The sequence below is a fragment of the Staurois parvus genome, unplaced genomic scaffold (assembly GCF_062004578.1).
Source record: "Staurois parvus isolate SC_StPar_1 unplaced genomic scaffold, SC_StPar_1.0 ptg000887l, whole genome shotgun sequence".
Taxonomy (NCBI): Eukaryota; Metazoa; Chordata; class Amphibia; order Anura; family Ranidae; genus Staurois; species Staurois parvus.
This window is the reverse complement of record NW_028318683.1, coordinates 1,039,628-1,052,299: the sequence shown is the minus strand read 5'-3', so window position 1 is coordinate 1,052,299 and position 12,672 is coordinate 1,039,628. Positions and strand designations below refer to the sequence as shown.

The 12,672-nt window shown below is 48.9% G+C and overlaps 1 protein-coding gene across 1 annotated transcript in view; it reads left to right on the top strand.

Moving 5' to 3' along the window:
* Positions 1 to 12,672, top strand: part of LOC149442413 (A.superbus venom factor 1-like) — a 476,989-nt gene that overhangs the window by 36,451 nt on the left and 427,866 nt on the right. Inside the window, exons 4-5 of the mRNA XM_089656130.1 lie at positions 9,613 to 9,781; positions 12,529 to 12,599. Coding sequence (XP_089512256.1) covers positions 9,613 to 9,781; positions 12,529 to 12,599 — 240 coding nt within the window. The remainder of the gene's footprint in view (positions 1 to 9,612; positions 9,782 to 12,528; positions 12,600 to 12,672) is intronic.

Sequence of the window (12,672 nt, the reverse complement as noted above, 5' to 3'; positions counted from 1 at the left end):
AGACAGGATGCAGGTACAGGGGCTCATGGGAACAATATACTAAGGCACTGACTGCAGGCCTAGCCATTCCTTAAATACACCTCCTGCAATCAGCCTCAGGTGATGGCTTGATTGCAGGAGTGAGCTTCTGGCTGCTGAGAGCACCCGCTGGCCAGTCCTGGTACTGCAGCCCACACGGCAGGTGAGTCCCACCACCAGTGGTGAGTCCATTATTGCCAGTACCCCCCCCTCAAGGAGCGGCCTCAAGACGCTCCAAACAGTCCTTAGTGGGCAAAATGTTCCACCGCCCTGGTCAGGTAACTGGCTGGATATCCTACTGCGGCTGGCTGGGTTTCCTGCTGGTAGACTTCTCTTTATGTAGGGGAACCCAGGAAGGCAGGTTGCTGGACACAGGATCTCCAGGATCAGGCTGGGAATCAGTTATTGGCCAGTTTAGCTGGACATCAGGGGCTGTCACATCAGGCTGGGCAGCGGACAGAGGCCCATCAGGCTGGGCAGCGGACAGAGGCCCATCAGGCTGGGCAGCGGACAGAGGCCCATCAGGCTGGGCAGCGGGCACCGGGCCATCTGGCAGGACAGCGGGCACCGAGTCATCTGGCAGGACAGCGGGCACCGTCTCATCAGGCTGGATCGGATCATCTGGCTGGATTGGGTCATCAGGCCGGATCGGGTCATCAGGCCGGATCGGGTCATCAGGCCGGGTAGGATCATCAGGCCGGGTAGGATCATCAGGCTGGGTAGGGTACACTGGGTCATCAGGCATTCGGGCATCAGGCTAAACAGCGGGCACCGGAGCACCAGGCTGGATAACAGAAGGCAGGTTCTCAGACCGCAGGCTGACCGGTTTGGATACTGGCAGGATGGTACTGGTTGGAAAGAATTTTCGCTTCTTCCTGGTTTTAGTTACTGGAGCACTGTAAGTAAACGCAGGTCTGTAAACGGAGGGAGCAGCTTCTACAGATGACTTCTTTACAGGGTTAAAGGCAGGATAGGTGAAGCGAGTGGGAACAGGGGACTGACATGTGGTTGATAGTAGGGAATACTGGGTTGTCACTGGGTGCAACAAATCTGTCCATGTCTGCAGTACTGGTTGAACAAAGCTCAGCTTACACATAGCCTGTTTGACCAAAGACTGCACTGCGTTTATACAATCCATTAGCACTTGTTGTGAACATGCAGAATAATGTTCCAAGAAGAAATCCACATCATCCTCCAATAACCATACCAGTGACTCTACTTGGTCTGCACTAAATGGCGGCAAAAAGTCAACCCTGCTTTCAGGGGTACTAGATGAAGCCAACTCCGCACAAGCCTGAATCAATGGTTGCACATCAGAGAACTCCATGCCCTGATCTACTAGGGAATAAGCGATCCGTATGCATTCTAGCAGCTGATCCCTGGCATACTCCTTCAGAATCTGATAGGCATAATCTCTGTCATCTAAGACTAGCAAAGACAAATACACAACCTCCTCAGGATGCATCCTTCACAACAATAAGCCAAGATGGCTTCCCTGTGCAGCCACTTCTGGTCAGGACTGGCCTTGGTGTAATGTCAGGGCTCCAGGTATGACCAGAGGTGTGTGGACCGACACAGATATAGCATGTAAAACAATATAATTTATTTAAGGCAACACAAACATAAATGCAGTGCAAACAAACCAAACTCAAAACTAACACAAATACATACAACAAGGTGCAACAAACCCAAACCTTAACTAATATATATATATATATATATATATATATATATATAAATATATAAAAATATGGAGCACAATGTAGTCAGGCGGGCCGGGTCGGTAGATAACGGGCAGACAAGGTACAAGGAGTAGGCAGAAGATTGGTCAGGAGTAGCCGAGGTCGGTGCAGGCAGAGTTCAAGCAGAGTCAGGATCAAGCAGAGTCAGGATCAGGCAGGAAGCAGACAGGGTACAGGGGCTCGAGGGAACAATACACCAAGGCACTGACTGCAGGCCTGGCCATTCCTTAAATACACCTCCTGCAATCAGCCTCAGGTGATGGCTTGATTGCAGGAGTGAGCTTCTGGCTGCTGAGAGCACCCGCTGGCCAGCCCTGGTACTGCAGCCCACACTGCAGGTGAGTCCCACCACCAATGGTGAGTCCATTCCTGACAAGGGGGCCCGTGCGCCCCCCCTTGTATGCCTGGATATGAGGAGGGGCCAGCTGCATGTAGAGAAATTGATCTTTCCATTTTCACACTATCCAGCTTTTCCTGCTGCCCCCTATGCTCTCTGCCCCCCCCTATGCTCTCAGGCCCCCCTGTGCTTTCTCCCACACCCCTCTCTAGATCTGCTGGTTTCTGCCTCCCTTAGCCTGTGGGGGATATGTCAGGATGGAAAGAGGGGAAGGGGCCTGTAAATATGTCATTTGTCATGTGTCATTTACCGGCCCTTTCCTTTTCTGAGTGGTCAGTCAGTGATCCATGCTGTTCATTCATAACTAAAAAATAGTAAACTGTGTTTACTATGCTTCAGTTTATGAATGGATAGGAATGTCTGTACAGAGCTCTTCCTTTCCATTTATCCTGTGTTGCTGAGGATGCAGAGAAGGAGATTGAGGGCTGTGACCTCAATCCCCTTTCTCTGTCCCAAAAGGTAAAACATCAGAGGTCTGTCTAGACCCCTGATATTTTACCAAAGCCCCTCAACAGGATTCTTAATTTTTTTAAAAAAATAATAAAAAAATTCAATTGTAAAAAAAATAAGTAAAAAATAAAAATAACATATAAAATAACAAAAAAAACCCAAAACTACTGACACCAGTGGTTGAAATACCAGGGTTACAAAGGTTGTACTTGTGACCAGGGCCCTGGCTTTCTGCCACCAGGCTCAGAGGAAAGGGTCCCAGCCAGGGTACCAGGGAGGCCCTTCATAGTTTATTACACTGGGTCCCTGAAGGTTCTAGGCACACCACAGGTATATATACTGGATTTTAGGCAGCTATGACACTATACTAGTAATGACGGTGATCAGCAATGTAAAGTGGGACAGTGATAGTGTGGTGAACAATCTGGCGGTAACTGATGCTATCTGGGAGGTACACTGACTGACACTGACATCAATAGTGACACTAATACAGTGATCAGTGCTAATACTGTACACTGTCACAGTACTAATGAAACTGTCTGGGGGGGTTAACATCTAGGGGCACTCAAAGTGTTAACTGTGCGCCTAACAATGTATAATGTGTGCTGATATTATTATGATTACCATATATTAATATTACAGATTATGCAGTGCTTTACAGCATAAGGGCAGACAGTACATTTAGAATAAAAATTGATACAGGAGGATTCAGAGGGCCCTGCTCATTAGAGCTTACAATCTAAGAGGGAGGGTTGAGAGATACAAAAGGTAATAACTGTGGGGGATTGGCTAATGGACAAAATACATGTACAGTCGTTAAGTTGGGGCAGTCAGTGGCGTCCCTAGGCAGTTGCGGGTGACACCTATCGCACGGGGTGACACCGGAACCTCTCCACGAGCTCCACGAAAAGGAAAGTGTGAACAGAGATGGAGATAGACACATTGGGGAAGGGAGTTCCAGAGGATGGGAGCTGCTCTGGAGAAATCCTGGAGGTGAGCATGGGAGGAGGTGACAAGGGAGCTAGAGAGCAGGAGGTCTTGGGAGGAATGAAGAGAACACTTTGGTTGGTATTTTGAGAACCGGATAGTGATGTAACTTGGGACTGAGTTGTGGATGGATTTATAAGTTGTTGTAAGTTAACTTTTATTTAACTATCTGGTTGTTTGGCTATCTGGAAAAGCAAGGAAAAGAAACAGCCAGATCGCTGTTCACAGTACACAGAGTTCTGTTTTAAACAAAGAACTCTTTGCATGATTGGCCACAGTCAATCAGCTGACTTCAGCCAATGTCATTGGCTGAAATCAGCTGTCAAACTTGTGCTATGTCCGATTAATGGGTGGCAGAGTGCACGAACTCCAGAAGCGCCCCAAAACCAGAAGAAAAGCTGCAACGTACAGATATGTCACACGGTCTGCAGCTGCCACCCTCCCATAGTACAACTTCTGTGGTTGGGTGGGAAGTAGTTCATGAAATGTCACTGTGTGACATTTCAATAAAGTTTGTTTAAAAAAAATATGAACAGCGTAATGTGCCGCAGTCAACACATTGGCATTGTAGTTATCCAACCTGATGGCACCGCACACCAGCCACTGTGTTGTAACACAGCGGCTGGTGTGCATTAGGCAATGTGCATGTATTATAGAGATGCCCTGAATATGTTTTTTATTTTATTTTTCCCAGGCGTACACTTTAAATTGGGAAAGAACATAAAAGAACAGCTGGATCAACACCGTGCTGAGTAACAGTCCGCAATAGGGAGTTTAGACATCCAAATCTGACGCGTTTCGAGGACTCTGAGGAAGAGGCAAGTCCTCGAAACGCGTCAGCCTTTTGGATGTCTAAACTCCCTATTGCGGACTGTTACTCAGCGCGGTGTTGATCCAGCTGTTCTTTTATGATGTGCCTTGACTATATTGTCGTTTGTGAGTACAACACCTACTTTATTTTTTATTAAACATTTTTTATGGTAATGCACTAGGCCTGTGCGCCCTCTTTTTGTTCTTTCCCTATTCAGTATATTTGGATTTCCCCGGTCCATTTGAGGGCAGCAAGGTGTGCATGTTCCAGGACATTCTTAATGTGGTTGTAGCATCGAGTCCATCCCCAAGCGCAGGAGCATTTGTGTTTGCTGGTTCTTTGTACACTTTAAATTAATTTTTAACAGCTCAAGGTTTTTTACCCTAATTCATTCTATGCATTAAGGTAAAAAACCATCTGGGTGCACCTCCCCCCTCAGCCCCAGCTTATACTTACCTAAGCCCGATCTCGATCCAGCAATGTACACGAGAGCAGCAGCTCTCCTGAATCTCTCTCTCCTCATTGGCTCACACAGCAGCGGGAGCCACTGGCTCCTGTTGCTGTCAATCACAGCCAATGACCCCATGAGGAGAGTGCGAATAGAAACACAGAGCGAGGCTCAAGAGCAAGACTGCTTGAGTACCCCCATAGCAAGAGGTTTGCTATTGGAGGCACTGGGCAGGGGGAGGAGCCAGGATCGCTGGAGGGGGACCCAAAAAGAAGAGGATCGAGGCTGCTCTGTGCAAAACCATTGCAAAGGGGGGGGGCACACTCTCTGATGGGGGTTCTGCTTATGATTGAGTGCGGCTTTGAACAAGTGCGATGCAGTTAAACACAGCAGTTTAATTATGCCTCCTCTACTTTCACAGGTAACTGCATCTATCTCCTACCTCCGCTCTTAACCAGAAAAACGCATTGTCTCCTATTAAATTATGAACAAATGGTGTATTTATATTTGTGTGTATGTTGACCAGTCCTCACCTCTAGGTGCACTAAGGTTTACGACTGTAGCCTGGTTCCTAAGAAACATCCCCCACTATTCATGTGAGCCTTATTAGCTTCTAATTGGGGCGGAGTTGAATGCTCATTTGAGCATCTCCCTATAAATTTAGATCAGCTCATGGGGGGAGATCTCTGATGGGGGGCACAGTCTCTGATGGGGGTGCTGCTTATGATTGAGTGCGGCTTTGAACGAGTGCGATGCAGTTAAACACAGCAGTTGAACTAAACCAGGAGAACTTAAGCAGCAGGAAGACACAACAACAGCAAGAAACTCTACTGCACGCTGGACAGACTGCAAGCAAACACCCTGGGAAACCTCTCTTACATGCCTGAGTCCCACTCTGTGTACCTTTATATACTACGCCCCCTCTTCTCCTTATCATATTACTATCCTCTGTTCCCAAATCTCATTTCTTTACCCCTCTGCTCCACCCGAAAACCTGTACATCTCCCCCTCATTGCTATCATCTCCCTACTATTACTCTCATCACCTCCCCAAAATGCCTCTTCCACTCCTCCTTCTCATTTTCCTCTCCTCCATTCCCAAAATCCATTCACTATATCCCTCTGCCCCTCCCAAACAATTGTATATTGTGTCCTCACTGCTTCCTTCGCCCCTCTATGGCACCCACCACCTCCTCCTATTACTCCACTCTCCCACTGACCCGAACACCTCGACTAGTAGTTTCTCACGCTCCTGCACATCCCGCTCCCATGCCACCTTTCTCACCCTTCTCCTCCTCATAACCGTGGGGGACATCTCCCTGAATCCTGGCCCTCCACCACCTCCCTCACCCACACAACACCCTCCCGCCTCTACATCCTGCCGCAACCCCCACTACTTAGTATCTGTCCCCCTGCTCCCTAAAATCTCCCCCCCGTTTTCATGTGCACTCCTGAACGCCCGATCGGTGTGCAACAAGCTTACCGCCATCCACGACCTCTTTGTTTCCCGTTCCCTCAACCTCCTAGCGATCACGGAAACCTGGATCCAGGCCACTGACTCTACCTCCCCTGCTGCACTCTCCTACGGAGGTCTCACCTGGACCCACTCACCCAGGCCCAACGGTCGTAAAGGTGGTAGGGTTGGTCTGCTCCTGTCACCGCAGAGCACCTTCCGAGTCCTCCCAAACCCCCCCTCCCTATCCTTCTCCTCCTTCGAGGCCCACTGCGTCCGACTATTCTCCCCAACCCCCCTGAAGATTGCTGTGATATACCGGCCTCCTGGATCCATACCCCGCTTCCTGGATGACTTCTCCTCCTGGATACCCTTCTTCCTCTCCTCTGAGCTACCCACCATCATCCTTGGGGATTTCAACATCCCTGTCAACCTCGACAACCCGGACACAGCCCGTCTCCTCCACTTAACCTCCTCCTTTGCACTTGCACAGTGCATACAATCCACCACCCACTCTGACTGTAATATCCTTGATCTTGTCTTCTCCAACCGCTGCGCACCCCACAACCTCACTAACACCCCCTTTCCTCTCTCTGACCACAACCTGATTACCTTCTCTATCTCCTCGTCCTCCAACGCCTACCCCTCCAAATGTCACACTACCACTAGCCGTAACCTCCGCAACCTTAACCCTGCCCCCCTCCACTCTGCAGCTGATCAACTCCACGACAGCATCCTCCCCCTGTTCTGCCCCGACTTGGCTATGACCGCCTACAACAACGCGCTCTGAACAGCCCTTGACTCACTAGCGCCTTTAACCACACGCAACATCAGACCCCGACCGCTCCAGCCCTGGCAGACTGATCACACCAAAACCCTCAAACGACACAGTCGTGCCCTGGAGCGACTATGGCGCAAAACCAAATCCCAACAAGCCTTCACCCGCTACAAATCTGCCTTCCACACCTACTCCTCCTCCCTCCATGCTGCCAAACAAGCCTACTAGCTGACCCTCATCAAGGCCCTCTCCTCCAATCCTCGCCGACTCTTCTCCACCTTCAACTCTCTACTCTCGCCACCCCCACCTCCACCCAGCACCTCACTCACCGCCCTTCAGATTGCCAATCACTTCAAAAACAAGATTGACACAATTCGCAAGCACATTGCCGCAACTCACACACCCTCTCAACCTGTCCCCTCTCACACAGCTACCCCCTCATCCCCCCTCCCCCTCGATATAACCCGCAGGTCTGCTCAAACTCCCTCCAACCCCCTTCCCCCTCACTCAGCTACCCCCTCATCACCCCTCTCCCATGGCCCCATCACTGCTCTGACCTCCTCTTCCACCCCACCCTACATTCCTCATACTGAAGCTCCCCCAACACTCCGCACCTTTAACCTTACTACCATCGAGGAAGTCTCCAAGATCCTCTCTGATGCCCGCCTCACAACCTGGCCCCTCGACCCTATCCCCTCACAATTCCTACGACCTCCCTCCCCCTCCATCCTATGCTCCCTCACCCACATCTTCAATCTCTCCCTCTCCTCCGGCACTTTCCCCTCCCCTCTGAAACATGCACACATCACCCCCATACTTAAAAAGCCCTCCCTGGACCCCAATGACCCGAACAACCTCAGACCCATCTCCCTGCTCCCATTTACATCTAAACTCGAGCGCCTAGTCTACACCTGCCTATGCTCTCACCTCAACGACAACAACCTCCTCGATCCCCTACAATCTGGCTTCCGTCCCCTACACTCCACCAAAACTGCCTTACTCAAACTCTCCAATGACCTGCTAACCGCCAAAGCTAATGGCCACTATTCAGTGCTCCTACTCCTTGACCTCTCTGCTGCCTTCAACACAGTCGACCACCCCCTCCTCCTCAAAAAACTACACTCCCTCGGCCTCAGAGATTCTGCTCTCTCCTGGCTCTCATCCTACCTGTCACAACGCTCTTTCAGCATTAGCTATAATGCTACCACCTCCCCCTCACTCCCTCTCTCTGTTGGGGTCCCTCAAGGCTCTGTCCTCGGGCCCCTTCTCTTCTCCATCTACACCTCCTCCCTTGGCCAACTCATACACTCTCATGGCTTCAACTACCACCTCTATGCTGACGACACACAAATCTATCTCTCAACCCCCCACCTCACCCCCTCAGTCTCCGCCCGAATCACACACCTGCTGAGCGACATATCAGACTGGATGTCGCTCCACTTCCTTAAACTGAACCTCTCCAAAACCGAGTTTCTTGTCTTCCCCCCAGCCCAGACACCACCCCCCATTGATTTCTCTATCACATCGAATAACGCTACCATCAAACCCGCCCCGCAGGCCAGAGTACTTGGTGTCATTCTGGACTCCAACCTATCCTTCCAGCCCCAAGTCCAATCTTTAACAAACTCGTGCAGACTCCACCTCCGCAACATCGCCAAAATCCGCACGTTCCTAACTCCAGAAACCACTAAACAGCTCATCCACTCCCTCATCATATCACGACTCGACTACTGCAACTCCCTCCTCACTGGCCTGCCTTGCCTCTGGCTATCCCCGCTTCAGTCGATCCTGAATACGGCTGCCATACTCATTCACCTTTCCAACCGCTCCATCTCCGCCACCCCCCTCTGCCAATCCCTCCACTGGCTTCCGATTGCGCAACGGATCAAATTCAAAATCCTAACACTGATGTACAAAGCTGTCCACCATACTGCCCCGAACTACATCACTGACCTAATATCCAAGTACCACCCAGCACGCACACTCCGCTCCTCACAAGACCTCCTTCTCTCTAGTTCCCTGGTCTCCTCCTCCCATGCCCACCTCCAGGACTTCTCCAGGGTGTCACCCATCCTCTGGAACTCCCTGCCCCAACCCATCAGATTATCACCTACTCTCCTCTTCTTTAGGCGCACCCTGAAAACCCATCTCTTCAGGGAAGCCTACCCCACCCCCTGCTAACTTGCCGACCTCCTTCACTCTTCCTACCACTACATCTCCCACAGCTATCTCCTCCTGTGCCACCATCCCCTCCCTCCTAGATTGTAAGCTCGAAAGAGCAGGGCCCTCAATCCCCTCATGTTTTGCATTGTATTGTTATTGTTCTGTCACATGTTCTGTCCCCCTTTGTAATGTACAGCGCTGAGCGAACTATTGGTGCTTTATAAATACTGTATAATAATAATAATAATAAAGTAAAAATTCTTTTAGAATCACTTTAATCAAAGTTGAGATCTCTTAAAATCAAAACTGAGCATAGGACAATATAAAAGCCTAATTTTTAATGAATGTTGTTTGAATTTGCTGTAGATTCCTTCAACTAAACTGGAAAAAGATAGAAATAAGGACTATAAACAGTATGTGTCTGTCACTGTGAAGTTCAGCGATTGTGATCTGGAGAAAGTTGTCCTGCTGTCATATGAAGTTGGTTATATATTTGTGCAGACTGACAAACCCATCTATACTCCAGGATCACAAGGTAAAAAGACCTTAAAAAAATCCTAAATCAGACCTGTACTCATATATTTATTTATAGCTGTGCTAATCCTTTGATGATCAGAGGTCATTGATGTCTAGGCAAAATTTAGTAACATCAGTATGTTTCTGTTAACTTAAATTGATACTAAACTCTTTTAATTTTTTTTTTTTAAATAAAAAGAGGTAATACTTACCTGCTCCGTGCAACAATATAGCACAGAAATGTCACTTACCGCCGCTTCTGGCAATCTCCGTCAATGCTGTCTGCTCCTCTCTCTTTGGAATGTCTCCTGTAGCAAGCCAGGTACTAAGGAGGCACCCATGCATGTGCACTCCTAAGCTGAGCTGTGTGCACCCATAGACACACACAGTGCTGGTAAGCCATGCCCCCGCTCCCTCTTCACAGAAGTTTGACTGACGGCAGAAGAAGTTTATGGCTCCTGATGCCCTCAGGTTCTACTCTAAGCAGGAAGTGAGGAGGGCAGTGTAGGCTGTTAGGTTTTTAGGGGAGAGAAGGTTTTTTTAAAGTATTGGGTTGGGGAAAATTAATAGATTGCAGAGAGGTAGGGTTTAACCCTCTTACAGGGATAGTGTAACGTTATCTGATGGTGGATGAGATAAGACTCATGACCGGCCCCAGGAGTTCAGTGTGCTGTATGTGTGGAGTGGCTTCAGCACCACACTAGCCATTCCCACTGGCGTGTTTCGCTCCGCCCATTGGGGCTTGGTCACAGATGTACCTGGTGGTGGAGTCTGAAGCATTGAGGAAGGCCTCTCTTACAGCCCTGGCTCTGGAGTCTCTGGTAAGGTGACAGGGAATGCTGGAGCACAGTAAGTCTTTCGCTGGCATGTCCTGGTGTGCGTCTGGAATGCAGGGATGGCAGGACCAGACATGTTGGCAGGAGGACTGGAGTCAGTGAAGAGTGCAAATCGACTGGTGCAGGTTAAGGATAGGCACAAGGCAGAGTCGGACAGTCCAGGCCAGCATTTAGCGAGAAGATCAGGTTCAGGAGGCAGGCAGGAGAGTAGTCAGGAATCAGGCCAAAGTAACAGCAGGATGGATTAGCAGAAGGAGCAGGCAGAAGCGTAATTCAGGAACAAGCCAGGGGCCGGGGGGGCCAGGGGCCGGTACAGGTGGTGTTGAGGGAGCGGCAGATCAGGTCAGTAACAGAATATTAACAGGAACTGGTAACTGGAGCATGGGAGCATAGTAGACCAAATGGCACAAACACACTGCACTAGTGCAGTTTAAATAGCCCTTTTTACACCAATGCATGCACGCATGCATGCACCCGCAATCCGACTGCTAGAGAAACCTTTGTTACCCTTGGCAACCATTTGTGTCTTCACGTTGTATGAACTCTTGTACCTCTATTTTCATACCTCAATGTGTTTAGTGACCCGAGCTGTAACTTATCTGTGCCAGTTACTTGCATTACACCCCTTGAGTAACATCAGACCAGTCAGAGGCACAACTTCAAAAGCTTTGCTTGAATAAATCAACATGATGACATATACAGATAACAGTCGAATGAAAGTGCAGTCATTTTCCTAACATCCCTAGTCCCTAACTCAGGCTTTTGGTTGCCCCAGCATACCTGTAGAGGAAAGAGTGCACCTCTGGCAAAGTCCATAATTGGCTTGTTCAAGAGGAACTATAAGCCCCAGCAATCCTCCTGAGCAGTGGGAACTCTGACTTCTGCACATCACTAGCTTTCCAGACTCCGGCAGAACAGCAAATATTTCCTAGGTCCCCCCCCTTGGCTCAAACACCCTTTTGATTGCACACAGAACCAGTGGGATGGACCCAGAGAAACCTGCCAAAAAAAAAACCCAGGAACAAAATAAACTCTCAACTTCCCAGCTGGGGCAGTGTTAAATATTACCCGCCTACAAGCTTCTCAAAAAGTTAACTCCCCAACACCACTGAGGCCTCAAGAACAACTACGCAGTCCACAGGCTGCCCAAAGGCAGCAGCCCCTCAGATTTTGGAACCCTCTCTGCCAAGGAAAGAACAATCTTCCCAGGACTATTTAACACATCTTCATCCACCTTCTGGACCCACCCCTTCCAGGGATTGGCTAGGGCAGGATAAATATTCAGACTGGTCATTTGCCTATCCCATCCCCATATTCTAAAAGCTTCTTTCAGAAACAGGAGGTAGCAATCAAACTCTCAGCCTGTGAAACCCTGAACAGACCATAGCAAACAATCACTCCTCCCTTGACTACAGAAGGAGCCAAAAACTGAATTTGCCTAGTATACTATGCTAAGAGGGTGCTACGTATGTGGCAGGGCAGCTGCTTGGCACAAAACCTGGAAGACCGTAGCTATCACTATAGTAGTGTCTCCGCTTCCTCAGCAGTCCTACATGTATGGCTTATGCATACTAACAAGCTAGACCAGTGTTTCTCAACTCCAGTCCTCATGGACCCCCAACAGGTCATGTTTTCAGGATTTCCATTATTTTGCACAGGTGATTTGATCAGTTTCACTGCCTTAGTAATTACCACAGCTGTTTCATCTGAGGGAAATCCTGAAAACATGACCTGTTGGGGGTCCATGAGGACTGGAGTTGAGAAACACTGAGCTAGACCCATGTGACTATTCAATGCAAACCATACCTGACGTTCAGCTTCAATGACAGTTTGGCTCTCACTAACTTTAAGAAGAGTTAAGACAAAGAATGAATAAAAAAAAAACTGTTCTGATGTGTGATTTTTAAACATGTTTTCTCTTTGCATTCAGTTCTGTACCGGATATTCACCATGTCATTGAGTCTAGATCCTGTGAACACACCAGTGGTAGTCAAGTTCCAGGTAAGACTTGTTGCTGCTCAGTATTGGCTTTAAATTTATAGATATAATATAAATGTCTAAAGATACACATTTC